The following is a 23,533-nucleotide window of genomic DNA, read 5'->3' on the forward strand; positions in this document are numbered from 1 at the left end:
TCCGGTATCGGGAACCGAACTCACGACCTTGCGCTTGCCAGGCAGGCGCTTTTGCCGCTGAGCTAAATCCCCAGCCCCCATAAATCAGTTGTTTAGTCATTTTTATTGCTCAGGTGTACTCCACGCATGCAGCACAGCGTCTGTATTCATTTGCCTGTGGAAGGGCGCCTGGGCCATTCCTAGGTCTTGGTTGTTACGAGTAAAGCTCCTTGGAGTATTCATGTAGAGGAGGTTTTCATGTGCTAAAAAGGATAAAGGCCCAAGAATAAAATTGCTGGCTTATAAGATAATCACACATTGGATTTTATAAAAAGAAACATCAAACCAGTTTTGTGAGCACATTTCCATGTCACATCTCTAGCAGCGACGCACCTTGGTCAGCATTTAGGATTGACTTGTTTTTTACTTGAGCCATGTGCTAGATATGTAACAATTTGTTTTCCTTATGGGCTTAATTGGCATTTCTCTGATGGTTAATGAGTTGAACATCTTGTGTTTATTTGCCATCTGTATATCTACCTTAGTGAAATGCCTGCCTTTTGTTTATTTCTAATTGGATTGTGTTTTTAATGTTTAGTTTGGAGAATTCTTTATACAATTCAGATACTAGTCCTCTGAGTTGTGGTTGCGTACATTTTTCTCCCAGTCAGTACCTTACGTTTTTATCCCATTGTGTCTTTTTCTTTTCTTTCTTTCTTTTTGTCTTTTTGAGACAAGGTCTTGCTGTGCAGTTCAGGCTGGCCTTGAGCTCACTTTGTAGCCCTGGCTGGTCTCAAACTCACAGTTATCCTCCTGCCTCAGCCTCCTGAGTGCTAGGATTACAGGCATGCACCACCATGCCTGGCCAACAGTGTCTTTTTTTTTTTTTAGTTTTTCTCCGGTACTGGGAACCGAACTCACAACCTTGCGCTTGCCAGGCAGGTGCTTTTGCCGCTGAGCTAAATCCCCAGCCCCTCAACAGTGTCTTTTGTAACAGCAAATGTTTCTGATTTTCAGGAGGTCCAATTTACCAATTTTTCCTTTTGTGTTAAGTCTAAGAATTCTCTGCCTAGCCTTTCATTCTAAAGATTGTTTCCTTTTTTTTTTAATTTAAAAAATTTTTTTCTTTTTTTTGAGGTAGGTTCTTGAAATATACTTCAGGCTGGCCTTGAACTCACTATGTACACCAGGCTGCCCTTGAACTCACTACACTCCTCCTGCCTCAGCCTCCCAAGTGCTGGGATTATAGGCGTGCACCACCAGTTTATAAAAAATTTTTTTTATAGATTTACATTTTATGTTTAAGTCTGTGATCCATTTTCAGTTAATCTTTGTGTAAGGTGTGAGACTTAGGTTGTGGCTAATTTTTTTGACCTTGGATGCCCAATTGCCCCAGTGCCATTTGTTGAAAAGGCTCCCCTTCCATTGAATTGCTTTTGCACTTTTGTGAAGTCTCCTTTGAGCATACTCATATGGGTCTTCTGGGTTTTCTGTTTCTGTTCCATTGATCTATGTGTTTCATCCTCTGCCAGTGCCACACTATTTTGTATTATTATAGTGGGATAGTAACCTTAATATTGGGGTCAGTGGCTTTTCACAATTTATTTTTGTTTGTCAGGGTTCCTCTTTGTCTTCCTTATTTTTCCCACATTGTCCTTCCCACTTTCCTGCGTGTGATCCCAAGCCAACTGCTGCAGCTCCAGCCATCATGCATAGCTCTCTAGGCAAGAAGAACGAAATGAGTGGCAGTATCATTTGTCCCTTGACTACATCTGTCCCTTGACTCAAGAGTGCAGAAACCTTTTCTAGGGTCATAGAACAGACTTGTGAAAGAGGCTGAGGAACCTAGTGCAGTGCTTAGCTTTTCCTGGAGATTTGAAGTGGAGGCTGAGAAGGGAGAAGAAATTTAGGACTTTGGGGGAAGGTTGTAGAATTCTCTATTGATTGATGCCCTCAGTTGAATTATTTAGAGAAGAAAACTCCGAGTCTTGAGGAAGGCGCTGCACATTTCTCTAGATTTTACTGATCTAAATTTTATTTTCCACTCTACTGATTGAAATACATTATTAAATATATAAAATCAGTGTTATTTTGAATTGATGGGTAAGAATCACAAGCACAACACTTTTCCAAGTTAGGTTTGGAAAGAGGAAAATTAGCTTTAAAATGTTTGAGGTTTTCGTTGATTTACTTTTTTATTTGCACATTTGGGCCTGTTTTTAGAGTGATTTAGCTTTATTAATAAGTAATGATAGCTTTCACGCTTTCATGGTCTCCAGCTCTAAGATCCTACTTTACCTGAGGCAATTTCATTATTTTCTGTGGGAGGTTCACAGTATCTGCTGAATGACTTTTTCTTCTGCACAGAAGTATAGGAAAGCGCAAAGGAGAAAATGAGATTCTAAAATAAATATATGAAGGGTGGGGGGATACCTTACACTATTCGTGGAGCCGAATCTAGTGTAGAAGTTGACCAGGCAGACGTAACCGAGAATGATAGTTTTAGATAATTCTATATAGAATTTTCCATTAACCTTACAAAAGAGTTAGAAAAATAAATATTATGAATGTCTGTGGAAATACCGAATTTTTCCCATTTGCTGGGAATGCAGGGCTTTGCACCTGCCAGGCCAGCCCTCTCCCACTAAACTGTATCTCCAGCCCCTACAATATTAAACATCACCTGCCTGTCTTCATCCCCACATTTACAGTAACTGATGGTTGCTGTAGAGGATTTCTTTTTTTTTTTTTTTTTTTTTTTTTTTTTTGCTGTAGAGGATTTCTGTGGCACTCTCTTATAATACGTGCCCTGCATTTAAGGGGTTGAGTCTAGATCCAATTACCTGACCTATTTCTTCCCTTCTAGGTCATGGTAGTCATCTCTGCTGTTATGTTTGTCAAAAGCAAAAAAATAACAACTCAGGCCTGCTAACTTAGATGAGTGGTCTAGTCCTCCTCTCCAAGAGGGTACAAAGAATGTGAGGCCTAAGGCTAAGGGTTCGGACTTTGAGTTTGCATCCTGGATTCATCACTTCCTTTAGTTGAGCCACCTTGGGCAAATGAAACTCTGCTTTGGAATCCTCATTTATAAAGTGTAGATAATGATGCAACATAGCCAGGTTTCCTCCGAGAATATGGTGTTTGATGCTTCTAAGGTGCTTAGCGCCATGCTATGGTTTTTAGCGATTGTGGCTGCAGAAATGACATTCACTTCTGCAAAGATAGTGATCCGTGAGGCTCAGGCCAAGCTCCTTGTTCTTCCTACTTTTGCAGGTATCATCTGGGTTTTGGCACGCAGCTGAGAAAGGAACAAGAGAGCCCAATGTGCCGGAGCTCTGAAAGATTGCAAATGGATCAGCAACTCCTAGTGCTTATCTGTGACTGCTCCTTGTTTCGTTAGCTCCCTCCCTCCCTCCCTCCCTCCCTCCCTTCTCTCTTTTCTTTCTTTCTTTCTTTCTTTCTTTCTGTCTTTCTTTCTTTCTTTCTTTCTTTTTCTTTCTTTCTTTCTTTCTTTCTTTCTTTCTTTCTTTCTTTCTTTCTTTCTTTTTCTTTCTTTCTTTCTTTCTTTCTTTCTTTCTTTCTTTCTTTCAGGTTGACCTTGAACTTACTTTGTAGCCCACCCTGGTCTCGAACTTGCAGCGATCCTCCTGCCTCAGCCTCCCGAGTGCTGGGATTATAGGCATGTGCCAGCATGCCTGGCCTAGCTTTCTGGTTTCTGTAGTGGCCCTGACGGTTTATTGATAGTGAGATTGTTTCTGTCTGGAACACTGCTGCTCTTTCAAGGGCTTCCTCTGTTGTTGTTATTTTTGAATTCGTTATGTGCTGTGTTCTAAGTACTGTATCTCGTCCTGGTGATAGAAGTAGGGGGCATGGGGCAGTACACAAATGATTAAAGCCCTGGTGACCCTCACGAATTCATTAGATCTGTTCAGGAACAGAATGTTGTGCCTCTCACAGCCAGGGAAGACTTCAGAGGAGATGATGGTTAGACAATCTTTTATTTATTTCTTACATTTTTCCTGAGCTTGGGTTATTTTAAGGAAATTATAAATACTAGAAACTCAAGAGTTTTGATTTGCAATGCCTTACCCGGAGCTATTAAAAAGACATATGGCTCACAAGATATTTCTGTCCCTGGGGCTGCTGAAACCTGTCTCATCAAGGTCGCCTTGATCTCCATGTTGGCCCAATCAGGTGACAAGTCTGAAGCCTATCTTCATTTGCCTTCTCAGTAGCGCTTGACCCAGGTAATCGTGCCTTCTTCAGTTGCTTTCTTTCGGTTACCGTGACACAAACGTCTGGTTTCCTTCCCTACTCGCCAGGTACTCATTTTAAGTCTTCCTCACTGATTCTACCCGCTTCTCCCTGATTCCATGATAGCAGAATGTTTTTAAGCCTCAGTCTGGGACTTCTTTTTTTGTTTTGGTACAGGGAGGCAAACTCAGGCCCTTGTGCTTGCCAGGCAGGCACTGTACCGCTGAGGCCTCTCCCCGGCCCAGCCTGGGACTTCTTGTCTGTGCCGTACCAACATTCAGTTCACTACTGCGGCCTTGAATACCAGCAGCCATCCACTGAGGGATGTCAGATGATTTTATCTCCAACCTTGACCTTTTACCCGAATTTCAGACTCATACATCTGCCTGCTGGCCTGCATCTCTGCTTGCTTCTCTAAGTGATATCTCTAACCCAACGTGTCCAAAGTAGAAGTCTGGACTCCTGTGTCTGCTTGCCGCCTCCAGAACTCATGTAGGTTTGGCCCGCAACACTCCTTCCTTCTAGTTGCTCAGGCCAAAATGTCGGAGTCCTTGACAACTCACCTTTTTCTGCACCCCATAGCTAATACATCAGGAAATCTTTTTTGTTCTGTCTTTAAAATATATGCCGGAGGGCTAGGGATATAGCTCAGTGGCACAAGCGCCTGCCTGCCTGCCTGGCAAGTGTGAGGTCCTGAGTTCAGTTTCCGGCACCAAAAAAGAAAAAAGTATATATATATGCTGGATTTTATTCCTGTTGCTCTTTCCACTTCCATTACTTTGGTCTTGGGTACCTTTGTTTCCTGCCTGAGCTATAGCAATACAAGAGTGATCCTTTTACTGGATTTTGGGGTGCTGAGGTCTCCTGGTGGTGATTTCTAGGTTCTTTCTGTCCGGAACAAAGAATTGACCCAATAAGCATACATGGTGGCAAAGTCTCACATTCATTAATTAATGGTTTGGAAAAAACCAGAAGAGCAGGGGAAAAACAGGCATCGCAGAGTAAGCTTGGGCCAGGTAAACGGAGGAAAAAATAAAAATACACTCTACCGTGAAGAAACAGGAGAGCAAACACCTAGTGGTGACAGTCCCTGTTTTATGTGTCCAAGCTGGCATCATGTCCAGTCAACCTAACAGAAACCTATTCAAGTTCAGGAGAGAGCCCTCAGACAGGGCCTGGAGAAGTGCTCTGCGCATGTGTCCCAGGTCCTGTCACGCCTCCCCTGCGCGCTGATTTGAGCCACATCCTACCTGGCTGCCTCAGTCTTTGTATCTTCTGCTGGAAATAAACTTCATCGACCTTTAGGCCTTCGCCTGTGGCCCCTGTGTACTCTCTTTACCTCATGTCTCAAGCTTGGGGTCGCTGGGCCTGTGGAGAGCTAGGGGAGTGTGGGGTGGGTCCTGCAAGGTAAGGCCTAGCAGGCAGCAGACGGCAGATCGCAGCGCAGAAGGACTGTTGGCGACTGCAGGCTACTGTCTCTGAAACTGGAAGGTGGCAGACAGGAGGGAGTAACATCAGGAAGGAAAGCAGGGCTCGGGGCTGAAAGGGGCTCGGCCTTCTACGAAGTAGATGTAGAAAGAAGTAAAGAAGTGGAATCTTCGAGGTCTAGAGAAAGGAGTGCAGGGGAGGGAGAAGCGAAGGACGCTGGTCACTGGGCCAGAGACACAAGCAAACCACTATTGCAGTGAGGAGCTGGGTAGAAGTGGAGATTGTAATTTAACTGCGGTCTTTCCGGTTTGCTTAGTTGTGTGGTTTTCTGCCACGTCAGTCATCCCCTCTTCTGGGCGGAGCCTTCTCAGCATCTCTGGTCCACTGTTTAGCTCCCTGGTGTGCTTGCAGACCCGCCCTGGGCAGTTCTGTGGCTTCTTTTTTCTGTTTCTGGGCTCCTTAGAACACCGTCCAGGGACGTGACACAGGTCCTAAGGGTCACATTGCTTGCTGGATCACTGATTTCCTCTTTCTTCCGATTCCTGCCCTTTTCTGGGATGCTGAAACTGATGTACTTCTGTGGTATTTGTACCGAGGGATGCGAGCCACCGGAATTTCGGCAACATGCGTGCCCCCTTCAGGATGTGAGAACCCTGTGTCTGATCCAGCAGATCGTTATGCAGTACTTAATATCTCTGTGCAAATTGAATCACTTACAACTAAAATTAAAAAGGGAGATGGAATATCTCTACCATAAATGGAACCTGTATTACTTCATCTGAGGAAAATCATGGTAAGAAAAAAGGCATGAAATGAAAAATTTTTAGCTGGAAAAAGCTATGAGTCAGGCTGAGGGTGGAATTCAGAGGTAGAGCTCTTTACCCAGCCTGCACCAGGCCCTGGCTTCTATCACTGTGCTGTAAAAACAAACAAATACATGCATATAATGAGTCTCAGACCTTTTTTTGTTTTTGTTCCTCTCTTTTTTTTTTTTCTTTGTCTTTTTGAGACAGGGTCTCGCTATGCAGTTCAGGCTGGCCTTGAGCTCACTTTGTAGCCCAGGCTGGTCTCCAGGTCACAACGATCCTCCTGCCTCAGCCTCCGGAGTGCTGGGATTACAGGCAGGTGCCGTCATGCCTGGCTTGTTTTTTCTTCCCATTACTGAGTATTGAAGCCAGGGCCTTGCACTGAGCTACATTCCCAATGCTTTTTATTTTATTTTTTTTTTATTTTGAGACAGAGTCTAAGTTGCCCCGGCTGACCTTGAACTTGGTAAACCTCTTGCTCAGTCTCCTGAATAGCTCTGATTACAGCTCTGTGCCACCACGCCTGGCTTGTTTTCTTTTTGACAGACAAATGTTCAGGAAGAGAAACCCTTAATTAAGTCAGTGCCATTGAATTGAGACACCCTTTCCTGTGCAAAAGGGAAAGGTTAGAGGAGGATGAACTTGGAAATTCTCTCTGTTGTTTCTGCGCTAATGGACACACCTGGAAAGCAGCTCAGATGCTTGTGTGCAGGGATATTTTCTGTTTGTTTTTGTAGTGCTGAGGGGGCTTGGCACATGGTAGGCAAGCATTTTTAGCTCGTTGGCATACTGTATGTGATTTCATCAACTTCCTTAAGATCTTTATGTTCCCATGTGGTAGTAACCTCTTCACACGTCTTTTGACTTCAGATTGTCCCCCTTTGAATCTACTTTGCCAGCTCTTCAGGACTCTGTCTTCAGATGTGCTACGTCACCCTGTCCCTGCATACCTTGAGAAAGTTTAAGGGCTCCCTATTCCCTGTTTTTTGTTTTGTTTTGTTTTTTTTGAGACAGGGTCTTACTATATAGCCCAGGCTGACCTCAAACTCACAGCAATCCTCCTGCCTCAGCCTCCCAAGTGCTGGGATTACAGGTGTGTCCCTGTAGTTTTATGGGCTCCCTGTATCTGCAGCAATGTGTTAGATAATGAGACAACACATAAAAAAGAAGAAATACGCACCATAGTCCAAGAGTTGAGCGATGTTTGTGAGACTCAGGGTGTAGCTCCATGGTATACAGCACTTTCCTAGCGTATGTGAGCCTCTGGATTCCATTCCCAGCACCACAAAGAGAGCCCTAGGGAGCAAATTTTTAAAAAGTTTTAAAAATAACCTACTACCTAGTCTTTTTGTCTTTTCAAGAATGATCTTTAGACCTGGGGATGTAGTTCAGTGGTAGAGTGCTTGCCTAGTGTGTTCAGGATCCTGGGTTCCATTCTTAGCTTGCTAAAATAAATAAATAAATAAAAGAGCCGTCTAAGTTGAGGGCAGTGGTACGCACGTATAGTCCCGGCTGTTAGGGATGAGAGGACTGAGCATCACTTGAGACCTAGACTTTGGGGCCATCCTGGGCGATGTAGTGAGACCCTGTTTTTTAAACAAAACAAAACATAATAATTCTGTCATCTAGTTGAGAGTCAAAATGGACATGGGTGTGTGTTCATGTTGTAGTATATGCATGTGACAAAGGGCTGGTGGTCAGCAGGGGCCTTGTACTCCTGCCCATCCCTGCGTATGGTCATCATTTAGCTCATTTGTGGTGTATGAATCTCAAACCAGGTTTTTTTTTTTTCTTTTCCTTTTTTGGTATTGGAAATCGAACTTGGGACCTTAAACTTTCCAGGCAGGTGCTTGTGCCACTGAGCTATATCCCTGGTCCTACACTGGCTGTTTTTTCCTCTACTTTTAGATACAATATACATAACATAAAATTACTTTTGTTTTTGTCTTTTTGAGACAGGGTCTCACCATGCAGTTCAGGCTGGTCTTGAATTCACTTTGTAGCCCAGGCTGGCATTGAACTCATGAGGATCCTCCTGCCTCAGCCTCCCGAGTGCTGGGATTACAGGTGTGCGCCACCACGCCAGGCTGTAAAATTACTTTTTTGAGATAGGGTTTCCCTATGCAGTTCAGGCTGGCCTTGAACTCACTTTATAGTCCAGGCTGACCTCAAACTTGCAGCAATCCTCCTGGCTCAGCCTCCCGATTGCTGGGATTGTAGGCGTGCCACCATGCCTGGCCCATATAGTTACTATTTTAACCACTTCAAGTATGTATTTCCTTGGCATTTAGTACATTTACACTACTGTACAGCTGCCACGGTTGCTTGAAGAAAAAGTTCCTCACTTCAAAGGAAATCCCATGCCCATTAGCAGTCATGTCGCAGTTGCTGCTTCTTAGTCCCTGGCAACCACTAATCTTTCTGTTCGTATCCTATTTTGGATGCTTCATAGAAGTGGACTCTCAGAATATGTGACCTTTTACATCTGGATTTTTTTGCACTTAACATAATGCTTTCAGGGTTTACCCATGTTGTAGCATGTGCAATACTTCACTTTATTGATGGCAGAATGATACTCCATTGTATGGCTTGATCAGATTTTTTCTTACTTTGTGAGCGAGTCTCTATGCAGTGCAGGCTAGCCTTGAACTCACAGTGTAACCCATGCTGGCCATGAACTCACAGCATCCTCCTGCTTCAGCCTCCTGAGTGCTGGGATTACAGGCATGTGCTACTGTACCCGGCCATGTATAGTTATATTGTATATCCATTATTGAACCCTATATTTTCATGGACAGTCTATAATCTTGTATTTGTTTATTATTCCCATGTATTATCCATAAATAATGTATTTTTGAATGTTTGGAGCTTTATATAGAAGTACATTTTCTGTGCTTTTCTACCCTGTTTTTTGCTTGCCATGTTTTGAGGTTTGTCTATATTGACACATGTAATTTTTGATCTCTGTTTTAATACTCTCTTTTATAAGGAATGCACACTTGAGGTATTTTTCCAGTGATTGGCAGCCGTTTAGATTGTTTGCTGTTCGTCACGCTTACAAACACTGCTGTGGCAGATAATTTCATACCCAATCCTTATGCTTAGTGGTAAGAGACTTAAGAGTTGGCTTGCCATGCCATAGGACGTAGCATTCCTTTCACCGTGCGAGGAATCGCCGTATCTGTCCCGAGTGGCTGTCCTACTTGCCTTTGCCCCTCACAGTACATGAGACGTAGTCTTGGCCCACACGCTGGACAGCCCTTGGTGACGTTATCTGCTTTTTCCCTCTCTGTCCACCGCCCCAGCAAAGGTAGGAGGCAAGATGTTTTGATTAGAGAAAATCAGCTCTGAGCCATTCCCACTAGATTTATTTTAATGAAAACAAGATTTTGTTTTCTGTTTTGGTGAAAATAATGTTCAGACTTCAGGGGAAAACAGTTATATTTTTGCTCTGGACTAGAGGAGTGTTTTTGTTTTTTCTGTATGTGTTCTTGGCAATTAAGCAGGAAGGACCAATTAACAAGCTAATGTTCTTAATGTTCACTTGAAGTAATTGTTGTCTTGAAATGTTTTAAATAGTGCAGAGCAGTAGTCCTATTCTTGCTGCTTTTCAAAGTTTGGAATACCTTATGTCAAAATGAATTTAAAATGGGACATCATCTTACCGACGAAGATTGCTCATCATTATTTGCTACTCCATGCGTGTTTTGTGTTGGGAAAAGGAAATGCTAGGGAAATGTGTTTACATTTGAAAGCGAGTAAGAGTCAGAAAGACTAACTATGGCCATTTTGTGGTGTTCTTTGTGCCCGCAGGCGGGAAAGGAGAAGTTCCATAAATCCCAGCATTGGGGCTTTTGCAACAATGTCAGGATGCTGCTGAGTGAGGAGAAGCCTGGAATAGGTGGAGAACCTCTTCTTGGGCAAAAGGTGAAGACTAAATTCAGCACATACCCGAAAGGAGAAGGAAGTGACGGACCCTCGTGGGTGGTTTTTGATAGACAGGTAAGTCATGTGCATTGCAGTCATACAGTTTTACATGGAGATTTGAGAAAATTAGAGTCTTCAGTATAAATGTTCAGGTTAGTTCTTCATTTTTCTTTTTGGCTTTCATAATTATTATTACCTTTATTTGTAGCGTTTGCTCCCTTTTATTATTTTTTATTTTTTGGTGTTTTTTGAGACAGGGTCTTGCTATGTAGCTCAGGCTGGCCCTGAACTCACTGTGGCCCAGGCTGGCTTTGAACTCCTGCCTCCCCAGTTGTGGGATTGCGAGCATGTGCCACCACTTCCAGCAACATGTTGCTTTTAAATGTGTCTTCATTGTGGGGTAGCAAAATCAAGCTAATTAACATGCATTACCTTACATACTTACTGGTTTTTTCCTGTGGTTAGAATACTAAAAATCTCCTCTCTGCAATTTTGAAATATATTGCCATTAGCTGTAGCTACCATGCTATACAGTAGAGCTCTTGAACTTATTCCTCTTAACTGAAATCTTACATGCTTTGACCTAGACTGCTTCTTGGCTTGCCTGAGGCCAAAAGACAAATTTAAGAAGAAAAATACTCTAAGCAAAGAAAAGTCATCTTTGCCATGCTTTGGTTGCAGGATGCCAAATACCGATCTTTCCTGGCTAATGCTTACTAACATCTCTCACATGTCCTCCAGACAGGGTAATCTGTCCTTCTATAGACACTGTGAGTCTGATCGGATGGTCACTTTTGCTTAGGGAGTTGCTGTTGATTCAAGTAATTGTGTTAGGTTGTGAATGTGGGGTTAAGTAGAAACAGAAAAAGGCAGGGGTGTAGCTCAAGGGTAGAGCACTTGCCTACCATTTGCCAAGCCCTGGATTCATTCTCCAGCAGCACAAAACAAAAACCTCCGTTATAGTTTGTATCTGCATTTTCCCCCAAAGCCTCCTGCAGTCATGGGCGGACTTCTAGAGTTTATGATTGATCCATGGTCCAATGCTGGCTTTATGGGTGTGAATGCTACACCTGCCCTGCAGTGGGTACCCTGCATACAATGTAAGGGAGGGAAAGAGGCTGCTGGCTGCCACTCCTTCCTTTTTGCTCTTGCTACTTTTGCTGTTTTTTTTCCCGCTTTCATGTGCCCTCTGCCATGTGCCACCCTGCCTTGGGACCAGCCAAGAATGGACTGAAACCTCCACACACCATGAGCTAAGTAACCTTGCCTTCCTTAATTCTGGGTGTCAGGTATTTTGTCTCAGCAATGAGAGAAACGTAACCAAGACAACCTCAAAACAAAAAAAAACACAGATAGGAGTCCTTTGTAAGGGGCAGTTGGCTAAAATTTTTTCCCAATTCGTGGGTTTTCTTTTCACCCTGTTGGTGATTTCTTTTGATGTGCAAATACTTTTCAATAAGATGAGATCCCAGTTGTTGATTCTTTGAAGTATTTCCTGTGCAGTTTGGTTTTTGTTCATAAATTCTCTGTCTACCCCAATGTCTTCAAGACTTCCACCTACTTTCTCTTCCATTAGACCTAGTGTTTCTGTTGTAATGTTTAGATCTTTGGGCCATTTTGACTTTATTTTGGTGAATGGTGATAGACTTGGATATAGTTGTAGTCTTCAGCATGTGGAAAGCCAGTTTTTCCAGCACCATTTATTAAAGAGGCTGTCTTTCTTCCAGTGAACATGTTTGGCCCCTTTTGTCAAAGATAAGGTGACGAAGTGTGTTTGTGGTTGTGTCTGCATCTTCCAGTCTGTTCCATTGATCTTAAGGTCTTAAGGTCTGTTTTTTTTGCCAGTACCATGCTGGTTTTATCACAGTAGCTTCGTAGTATAATTTCAAATCAGGGAATTGTGATACCTCCTGCCTTGCATTTGTTGCCCAGGATTGCTTTTGCTATTCTGGGTCTTTTCTGGTTCCAGATAAATTTTAAGAATGTTTTCTCTCAGTCTGTGAGGTATACCCATGGTATTTTCATTGCAATTGCATTGAATCTGTCTTACAGTTTTGGGAGTATGGCCATTTTCACGATGTTGGTTCTTCCTATTCATGAGCAAGGAATTTCTTTGCATTTTTAAAAATCCTCTTCAGTCAGGTCCCCAAAATTCAACGACCCAACTCAAAAATGGGCATCTGAGATGAATAGACACTTACCACATGAGGAAATACAAATGACAAGTACATACATGAAAAAATGTTCAGCGTCATTAGTCATTCAGGAAATGCAAATTAAAATAACACTGAGATTCCGTCTCACCCCAGAAAGAATGGCTGTCATCAAGAAATCAATCCTTAACAAATGTTGGAGGGGCTGTGGGGAAGAAAGAACTCTTCTGCACTGTTGTTGGGAGTGTCGACTGGTGCAACCATTGTGGAAATCAGTCGGGAGATTCCTCAGTAAACTAGGATTAGAAGTCCCATTCAATCCAGCTATTCCCCTCCTCTGTATTTTTCCAGAACTGCAAACATCATATCACAGCAATATATGTGCACCCATGTTTATAGCAGCACAGTTTGTAATAGCTAAATCTTGGAAACAACCCAAATGTCTGTCCACTGAGGACTGGATAAAAAAGATGTGGTATTTTTATACAATGGAGTATGGCTCACCTCTAAAGAAAGATAAACTAGAGGCTCTTATAGGTAAATCGATAAACTCATTAGTGGAATAAATCAGATTCACATGTGTAAACATTGTATTTCCTCCCTAATATAAAAACCTGAAAGAGTAAATAAAATCTGAAAGGTACAATAGATATTGTGAAAGGGAAAAGAAGCTGCTCAAATAGGAAGGAGCAAGTGGGATGAAGGAGGGGAGAGGAAAAAGAAAGAAGCAGCATAGCTAGTATAATTATACTACTACTATCTGTTGGTTTATTGAAAGGAACTGTTAATGTGTAATTGTTTGATCAACCTTACATGCCTATATCTGGTTATCCGTGCAACCATTTTGAAGATGAGAATATGTAATATAACAACCATTGTTAGTATCCTATCACCATGTTTTGAAATTCTGTATCATTTTTATTGTTCTCTATGATGGTTTATGTATTGTTTGTTATTTTAGCTTTTTTAAATGAAAAACAAATTTTATATGTATATACAAGAATAGCTGGGATAGGTGTATTGCTGATGTCTGTGGTTTATTGAGAGGAATAGTCAATGCTTAAAATTTTCTTTTTTCTTGACCAATTTTGCACTCTTGAATCTGGTAATCAGAACAACTGATGTGAAAACAACAATATGCAGTATAAGAGCCACTGTTGAACTCCTGGCATCTTGTATGGTAAAGCTCTGCGTCATTTCCAATGCTTTATTTGTTACTGGTTTTGATTGTTGGATCAATCTTTCATTCTTATGTCTGGTGGACTGAGCAACTTCGTTGAAGATAACAGTGTGTAATGTAGCCACCATTGTAAATTTCTACCATTTTGTTTTGAGGTCATGTATCATTTTTGTAGTTTCTGTGTTGTTTTGATTTTGTCTTCATTGTTGTTTTGTCAGTTTTTAAATTTTTAAAATAAAGAAAAAAACCCCAGAAAGATGCCTTCAGTTTGCTTCTCCATACTCATTATGGTTTTTTTTTTTTCTTTTTTTTTGACTTTTTGAGACAGAGCCTCTCGATGCAGTTCAGGCTGGCCTTGAGATCAATCGGTAGCCCAGGCTGGTCCTGAGCTCCACAGCAACAATCCTGTCTCAGCCTCCCAAGTGCTTGCATTACAGGCGTGTGCCACCACACCCGGCCATTTATGGTTTTTTGGGTGACAAGGCAAGTATTATAGAAGTGAGCCAGGTGTGGTGTTACATGCTTGTGATCCTAGCACTGGGGAGGCTGAGGCAGGAGGATGGCCTCATATTCCAGGTAAGGGCCAGCCTGAATTACATCTCCAGACATTGTCTCAAAAAGCAGAAAACCCAAACCAAAACAAAAACAATAAAAGGAATTATAGAAAAGAAAGGAAACTGTGCCATTATTAAACAAGAGTCTGATTTGTTTTGAGTCCAGGGTCTTGCAGTATAGTGCAAGATGGCCTTGAACGCTGCTTGTTTTTTTTTTTTTTTTTTTTTTTGGGTTTTTCTCAGGTACCGGGAACTGAACTCATGACCTTGCGCTTGCCAGGCAGGCGCTTTTGCCGCTGAGCTAAATCCCCAGCCCATGCTGCTTGTTTTTGTTTTGTTTTGTTCCTTTGTTTTTTTTTTTTTTGAGACAGTGTCTCAGTAGTTGTGCAGGTTGGCCTTGAACTTGCTTATATAGGTCAGGCTGCCCTGGAACTCACAGTGATCTCCTGTCTCGGCCTCCCGAATGCTGGCATTATAGGCATGCACCACTCTGCCTGGCCTAAGTCTGAATTTTTTAATGTGTAAGTCTGTAAGTAAAACACACACACACACACACACACACACACACACACACACACACGGTGACATGTCCATAGTTGAACAAGGGATTGCATTTTGATTTTTATTTTCAGTGCTAGTGACAAAACCCAGGGTCTCCAGCATGTAGACAAGAGATGTACTGCTGAGATACACCTACAAATCTGAGGTATCTTTAAAAGAAACCCAAGGTGACCAGGTATTTTCCATACGGTTGTTGTTTGGAGCTGCAAGCTTAGCCTTGTGTTATAGTCCCATGTTCTGTTATTCAAAAAGAGCTTGTTATTAGATTATTTCAGATTCTGTAATTAAAGAATAATTCAGGACTAGATATAGAATTCAAATCAATATTCTAAGTTTACCCGGTGGTTTTTTTTTTTTTTTCTTTCTTTAATTTTAAATATGCTTTGACACTGATTGGTTGGCAGTACTTTGATTCTAATTAAAATGTCCTCAAGTGGTAGAAGTGACACATCCTCATGTCATTGTGAGGGGTACATCGGTTACAGCATATACTTTTTTTTTTTTTTTTTTTCCAATACTGGGAAGGGAACTCATGACCTTGCGCTTGCCAGGCAGGTGCTGTGCTGCTGAGCTAAATCCCCAGCCCCAGCCTATACTTTTTTTGAGGCCGAGTTCAGATACTTACAACATAGAGACCTAGCAGACTACAGAGAGATTTTTCCCTGCAAAACCATCTTTACTTTCAGTGTGGGCCAGGATTTCTCTGTCTGTCTTTTTAAATTTATTTTTTATTATTTTCAGTACCTGCATCAGTGTTGTAGCTAGAACTCAAAAGCAATTTCTGGGTTGACACTTGTGGAGTGATTATGCATGGTTATCTGTTATTCACAATTTTATGTTTATTTTGTAAGGGCCAAGGAAAGTTGATATTTTTTTTTTTTTCTTTTTTCTTTTTTTTAACCTTCAGTGTCCAAAAGCGTATCGACAATATCTGTAACTAGTCCATTACTAAATAAGTAATGTAGGCCGCAATTTATTGAACCATTATCTTGCATTTAAAGTTGAAAATTCATTTTACTTCCTGTTTTCCTCAAAATTTAATATGTGCCTTTGAGGCCTATTTTGCAGGTCTTCAATTACTTATAAAATTCTGTAGAATATTTCATGAAGTTGGAATAACTTTAGCTTTAGACTACTTGAGAAGCTGAAGAGCTTGCTCATTTCAGATCTGACTAAATGCAACATAATTCTTTCGTTTATTTTGCTGGTCAACTTCAATTAAATATTCATTGAGCTTCAAATGAGACCCTAAGACTATGAAATATTTACGTGTTCTGATGAGATTGTGAGCTACAGGCTAGATCCTAGTTAATACCCAGAGCAAATTATAAAGCGCTTTCTCATTAGTGTTTCAAGAAAACAAGTCAACACCTGTTAATCATTTTTCTTGAAAACGAGACACTTTTAACTTATTGCCAGTTTTCCCAGTAGCTCTTAATCCCAGCAATATATCTAGGGTTATACTCTTACAATACAAAGTGAAAATAAAGGCAATTCTTTAGAGAGTGAATTAAAATTATTATCTGTAGTACACGCTGTTGTGCAGATCCGTAGTACCGCCGCTTTCCCATTCCCCAGCTGCAAATGCTGCCACATGCTCAGACCTATAATGCTCGCTGGAGATTTGATCTTGGCTGTTGGGAATTGCAGCTCCCAGAGACTCCTGCGTCATGACGCTGTCCCTTCTCTAAGAGTGGGCAGCCAAGTGGCTGAGTGACTTAACAAGGGTAGGAAGTGTAGTTTCCTTGCCCGAAGGTAGACACTTCTGCTGTGATTCATGCCGCCCAGTCCCGCGTGCATCAGGCAAATCCTAACCCGGAATGCGTCTTTCTTCCCTTGTCTCTTTTCCTTTTCCTTTGCTGCCTCCCTCACACTTACAAGTTTCTCTCCGAAGTAGGCCCTTAATCAGTCAGCTCTGCCTAAATTTGTTTGTGCTTCTGTAGAACTCAACCTAAGATGACATTTCGGTCTTTATTCTTAATTTAAAAAGTGCCCAGCAAAGTTCTCTGCTTACGTGGACCATCACATTACCAGTGGGAAAAATGCGCCCGACAGTCACAAAGAGCCAGCATTTGTTACCCTGTATGTTCCCCATGGGGTACGTTTCTTGTTTCTCCTTTTTTTGTGTGCTGGGAATGGAACTCAGGACCTTGCGCTGCCGGACCTCGAACTCACACCGATCGTCCTGCCTCAGCAGCCCCGCCAATGCTGGGATTACAGGCGTGCGCCACCACACCTGGCCGGGTTTTGGTTTTTTTGAGACAGGGTCTTGCTATTTAGTCCATGCTGGCTTTGAACGTGCTGTGTAGCTGAGGCAGACCTTAAACTTGTGATCTGTTTCAGGCTGCCCCCATCCCCCACGCTCCGGCATGAACATGCCCTCTTCCAAGTGTTCATCTCTCAGGCTCCTTATAGCTGGGGGTGGCTGTGCAACTCATTTCTGGCAATGACATAAGCATTACGGTTTATTGGGTGAGGCTCCTGGGACACTTACTGTTCCCGTAGTGAAAAAGAGCCAGGTGCAACTCGCGCAGTTTTCCTACCCCTCAGGCTCCCTGTCTTTGTTTGGAATTAGAATGTAATTCTTTGGGTCTGGCAGCCATTTTGTGAGGACCGCAGAGATTAATGGGCGCTAGATCCATGTTGGCATCACGCAGCCACCATTTCAGGCCCAGGCTGCCTCTCTGAACTTGTATGAGAAGAAGCAACGTCAGTTTCACAAGTTCTCAGTCTGAGGTGCATTTTGAAATCTGTGGGTTGTCCCAGTGACCAGAGTAGGACAAGTGAGGCACTTGCTTTGGATGCTACATCTAAGTGATGCCCTGAAATTTAGCAACCAAGGTAGATAATATTTTAGTAGACCATATTTAAATGCAGGGCTGGGGATTTAGCTCAGCGGCAAAGCGCCTGCCTGGCAAGCGCAAGGTCGTGAGTTCGGTTTCCGGTACCGGAGGAAAAAAAAAAAAAACCAAAAAAACAAAACAAAACATATTTAAATGCAAACAATTCATGATGAAGAAAATACCAATATTTTAAACAGAGCCAGGATCAGTAAGCATGTGAACCAGATTAGAACCTGGGGCAAAAGGAAAAAATCAGTAACACTGTTCCCATCATTTCTTGTCCTTTAGATTTTTTATTTTTATTTTATTTTATTTTTTTTTGTGGTTTGAAAACACTTCACCTTGGAGGCAGCCCTCCCCAGAAGGTGCTCTGCTATTGAGTACCTGCACGCAAAATGCATCCTGCATCTCCTGCCCTGTGAAGATGGCAAGTCTTCCAACCTCAATTTCTCCTTCAGGACAAATTGTTCCACCTAAAATGCCAAAAATGCTCCTATTGAGAGACACAGTTCTACTAGTTTAAAACCTGTAACACTAGGGGAGTAGAGGGGTTTGGTTTGATACCACCCCTGTCCCCAAAAGGCTAGGGACAGACCAAGAGAAAAGCAAGACCACTCCATAGTGAGTTTTGAACAAGATCACGAAGATTGTCCAAGTCACATCAGTTATTCCTGATTTTCACCCCTGTACCTTCACCAGGAAGAAACAAAACAGATGCCTGTCTTCATTGTAGTCATGAGCATTCTCAACAAGGAAAGGATGCTGGGTGTGGTGGTACACACTTGTAATTCCAGGACTCAGGAGGCTGAGGCAGGAGGATTGCTCTGAGTTCCAGACCAGCTTGGGTTGCATAGTGAGTTCAAGGCCAGTCTGAACTACATAGTGAGACCCTATCTCAAAAAGGGGAAAAAAAAAAAAAAAAAAAAAAAAAAAAAAAGCTAGAGCAGGGCCCGGGATCTGTGGTTGGGGGTTGGACACACACTGGTTCTGGTCCGGGCTTCACATTAACTATGTGGTTGTGTCTTAGTTGCTGTCCCTCTCTGAGCCTCAGTTTCCTTCACTGTATGTAAGGCAGGATGTGGCTAGCTGATCTCTAAAACCCTTTTGCCTGCAGCAGTGTATGTCTGTGTCTTCACTAAAGTCAGACCTAGCTTGTTTATCCTAGAACTGAGCCCAGACCCCTTATCCCCTGGCCTGGCGCTGTTTCCTATTATACCAGGCACCTAGCACTTTACTGGTAATGCAAATGTGGCACATAGCAGTTTATGAAATGCTTCAGTTGCCATCGTTTATGATCCTGTGGTTTGCTGCTTTTATAGAAAGTCACAATATTTAGAAATACATGAATGACTGAATGTTTTTGTATGACTTTATCTGGGTGTTGAGCACCATTTACAGACTGTACAATTATGTTCTCATTTCTTTTCGTTCGTCGGTGGCTGCTAGTTAGCCTAATTTGTTTGCCATTTCACAAATGATTCTATTTAGTAAGTCCAGGATAAAGGTTGAGCTTATGGAGATACATGCATGCATATAAAATATTTCATTTTTTCCATCTAGTGTAAATATAATAATTATTACCACAACTATTGGCTGCAGCATTAGAATTGCATTTTATTTTTTTTGGTACCAGGAATCAAACTCAGGACCTCGCACTTGCCAGGCAAATGCTGTGCTGCTGAGCTAAATCCCTGGCCCCTAGGATTTTAATAACTTTGCATTAATTGACACTGAGTTTGTAGTAAGCTGATTATTTATGTAGTACTGTATGAATCTGTATGCTTTGAACAGTATAAAAATAATTTGATGTCTTGGGTCACCTTGATCTTTCTTTTTTTAAATTGGACAAATTAGTTTATTATTCACTGCAGTGAGGGAAAACACACCCTGAGCAAGCAACTATGGGTCGACTAAGGCAGCACGTGCTAGAGAAGACGTGTTTGCATTGGGTAGTTTGGGGGAGGGCTTAAGGAAGCAGGAATTGTTCTGGATTGTGTGCTATTAGGAAGCTGGGGGTACTTCTGCGATTGGGTATTTGAAGGGAGCTCTTTTATAGAAAGAACAGATTAGATGAATCAGTTACTAGAACTGAGAGAAAAGCAGCTGTCACTATGAACCAGAAGTGGGGGATGTTTGGCCTTTTGTGGCTTGGACAACATTCATTTTTTGTGTCTTTGTTGAGATGTGATTATGGAGCGGACTTGGTTTTTTCTTTACTCGTCACAGCCAGAGAGTGACCTTATGTGATGTTGGTGATCTCTGAAATTTTTGTTACTTAACAGGAGAACACCTAGGCTGGTTTGTAGAAGTGCGAAGGGCAGCTGATAAATGCCAGGCCAAATTGTGGGATGTTTTTCTTTCTCATACAGTACCTACCACTCAGAATTTTTAATTTTCATGCAAGGAGATTAAGTAATCAAGCACGTTAGAGCTTTACATAATTAGTAAAGAAAAATACTTAAAAACAGATTCTTGAAGTTTTGCCTAAAGCCAATTGGGAATGTTACAAAATTAGAGTATATAAAAATAAAGTACAATTAAGCTTTTAAAAATAACTGGAAAATGTGTCAGCTATTATACAAGTTTCAAATGAAAACCTTTTCATAGATTTATATAATTTTCAGATTATCTGACTCCTGTTAGAAGCATCTTGTAAAAGATACCAACATGTGTAATTGAAACACAGTTGAATTGCAGTACACTGTGTGGTTTTTTTGTACATTGTGTGGTTTTTTTGTACATTGTGTTTTAAATCACAATTACCTACATCTGTAGTTGTTTAGTTTAATTTTTTTTGTTTGTTTTGTTTTTTTTCCGGTACCAGGTTGCGCTTGCAAGGCAGGCGCTATGCCGCTGAGCTAAATCCCCAGCCCCAGTTGTTTAGTTTTAGAGAAGAACTCAAAAGGCTTGTCTGAGATCAAATATATCCTGTCCAAATTCACAATTATCTGTTCTGCATTTATTACTAAAACACAAAATTATAATCTTTAAGTTTATGTTAAAGTGATAAAGTTTCCAATTCCTTATACAATATGGGATTCTTTAATCTTCTTTTGAAAATTGAAAGTCAATATAATCCTGAAATCTGGAATAAATGTTTAAGAATAAAAAGAATTAGATTTATAAATGAGACTTTTACTGAGAAGAGTTTGTTCTTTTCTCTTTTTAAAACCTACAATTTAGCTACTGGACAAAATTTTAAGGCCCTCTTCATAGGCCTAAACTTTTTAAAGTCAAGCCTGCTGGGCATGGTGGTGCACGTTTGTAATCCCAGCACTCAGGAGGCTGAGTCAGGAGTTGCGCTGTAAGTTTGAGGCAACCTTGGCTAACCTGTCTCCAAAAAACAAAACAAAACAAAACAAACAAACAAAAAAGAGCCACAACCCCGATGGCTTATTCTCAATAGCCCAAAGTTAAAAATGTAGTTCTTTTTGATCTAAAACTTTAGTAGATCCCAATATATCCATATTAGGCTAGAATTTAAGAAGTCTGACAATGTCTAGTATTGGCAAGGATAAGGAACAAATGGAACCTTCTTATATTCCTGTTAGGAATGTAACATGGTCCGGTCCCACCATTTTGAGAGATGGACAGTTTCTCAGACAGTAAATATATGCTTACTACATGACCCAGTAATTCTGCTTCTATAAATAAGAGGAAGTGAAACGTGTTCACACAGAAACTTGCATGTGGCTTTTTAGAGCAGCATTATTCATAATATCTCAATCCAGGGAACAACCTTAATGTCCATTCATTCATAATGGATCAAAAAAATGGTATATTTCTGGGGCTGGGGATTTAGCTCAGCGGCAAAAGCGCCTGCCTGGCAAGCGCAAGGTCGTGAGTTCGGTTCCCGGTACGGGGGGGGGGGGGGGGGAGGTATATTTGCATAATGGAAACGATTCAGCAAAAAAAAAAAAAAAAGCACTGATGTGTGTTAAAATATAGATCGCCTCAAAAATATACTATGCGTATGCGAAAGGACACAGGAGACTTCCCACAGAATGATTCCATCTGTATGAAACCCTGGAAAAGGAAGTGTATGAGACAAAGCAGATCAGTAGTTGCTAAGGGGTAGCAGTAGGGGACAGAGCTTTGGCAGGATGATAGTGTGTTCTCTTAATATTTATTTATTTATTTGTCTGTCTATCTATCTATCTATCTATCTTTTTTGAGACAGGGTCTCCCTACGCAGTTCAGGTTGACATTAAGCTCACTTTGTAGCCCAGGCTGGACTCGAACTCCCAAGGATCCTTCTGCCTCAGCGTCCCGAGTGCTGGGATTACAGGCGTGTGCCACCACGCCCGGTGGGATTTAATATTTAAAGGTGCTACCTTAATAACATGTATGTAAATCAAGCAGAAAATTTGTAGGTTTTTTTTTTTGTCCTCTGGATCGATATCCCTTTCTTTCTTTCTTTTTTCTCTTTGTTTTCTTTCTTTCTTTCTTTCTTTCTTTCTTTCTTTCTTTCTTTCTTTCTTTCTTTCTTTCATTCATTCATTCATTCATTCATTTTTTCCGGTACCAAATATCCAACGCACGACATTGCGCTTGCCAGGCAGGCACTGTGCTGCTGAGCTAAATCCCTAGCCCCAATATCCCTTTATTTTTAAACATGTTAGTTCTATACTTACTTATATGCCTCTATTTAAACATATGACTAAGACATTCATTGTGTTGTTCGGTGTGGTAATAGTTTGTCTCGTAGAAGACTCCCCATGGACACATGCCCCTTTCCTAAATGTTTTATCAGAGGTATAAATAGTTGTAGGACGTCAGGAATGGGCAGATGTTGGGCAGAGGACATGACTGCCTTTTATTTGACTGTATGACCCTTACAGTTGGAGAAGTTGTATTGCTGCATGGTGTATCCACCACAAAGATCTTTAGATTTAGCAGGTATTGTTTTTTTTTTTTTTGGTTTTTCTCCGGTACCGGGAACCAAACTCACGACCTTGCGCTTGCCAGGCAGGCGCTTTTGCCGCTGAGCTAAATCCCCAGCCCCATTAGCAGGTATTCTGTTCCTGGGCTGGTTTGTATTTTTTTTCTCCCCCCTCCCTTGGTTTTTTTTTTTTTTTTTTTTTTCCCCGGTACTGGGAATCTAACTCACGACCTTGCCGCTGTGCCGCTGACCTAAATCCCCAGCCCCTGGTTTGTATAGTTTTGGTAAGGAAATCTTTTCAGCATCAAATGTCCACTGTGACCTTGGCTGTTGATATACTTGTGGGCAGTAATATACTTGGGACAATAGAATGACCGAGGATACTGTAGTGTGGGTAATTACTAGTGTTACGGTTTGTGTCTGGATATCTCTCAAAGCCTCATGGGGGGGCTGTTTCTGGAGTTTGTGGTTGTTTTAAAGTCCAATACTGGGATTAAGGGTGTCAGTGCTACGCCCACCCTAGCATGTATAGCCTGTGTACAGTGTAAGGGACAGAAAGAGGTCCCCCCCCGCCCTTTTGGTATCTTCCGCAGTAGAGGCCATGCCTTGAACGCAGCGCTGCGAATGGCGCGCCGGCCCCCGCGGCCCTCACGAACTGCCCGCCTGCCCATGGGACCCCCCAGGGCCCCCACGAACCGCGCAACGGCCCCCCGGCCCCCCACGAACCTTTTGCCGGCCCCTGGGGCCCCCACGAACTGTCTGCCGGCCCCCTGGGCACTGTTCCTGTGCCTTGGAGCCAGCTGAGTATGGACTGAAACCTCCATAAACCTTTCCTTCTCTAATTTTGGGTATTGGGTATTTTGTCTCAGCAAGGGGAGAAAGGGAACTAAGGAAATTAGGATTATGGAATAAATTCTTTGTAATACAGAACATAATGGACATTGTATAAAAGCCATTTTCAGCTGG

The 23,533-nt window shown here is 41.9% G+C and overlaps 1 protein-coding gene across 1 annotated transcript in view; it reads left to right on the top strand.

Moving 5' to 3' along the window:
- Efhc2 (EF-hand domain (C-terminal) containing 2) overlaps window positions 1-23,533 on the top strand; it is a 168,508-nt gene that overhangs the window by 13,656 nt on the left and 131,319 nt on the right. Inside the window, exon 2 of the mRNA XM_005408997.1 lies at window positions 10,281-10,469. Coding sequence (XP_005409054.1) covers window positions 10,281-10,469 — 189 coding nt within the window. The remainder of the gene's footprint in view (window positions 1-10,280; window positions 10,470-23,533) is intronic.

Source organism: Chinchilla lanigera, unplaced genomic scaffold, assembly GCF_000276665.1.
Source record: "Chinchilla lanigera isolate Chin_1 unplaced genomic scaffold, ChiLan1.0 scaffold00115, whole genome shotgun sequence".
NCBI classification, from domain to species: Eukaryota; Metazoa; Chordata; class Mammalia; order Rodentia; family Chinchillidae; genus Chinchilla; species Chinchilla lanigera.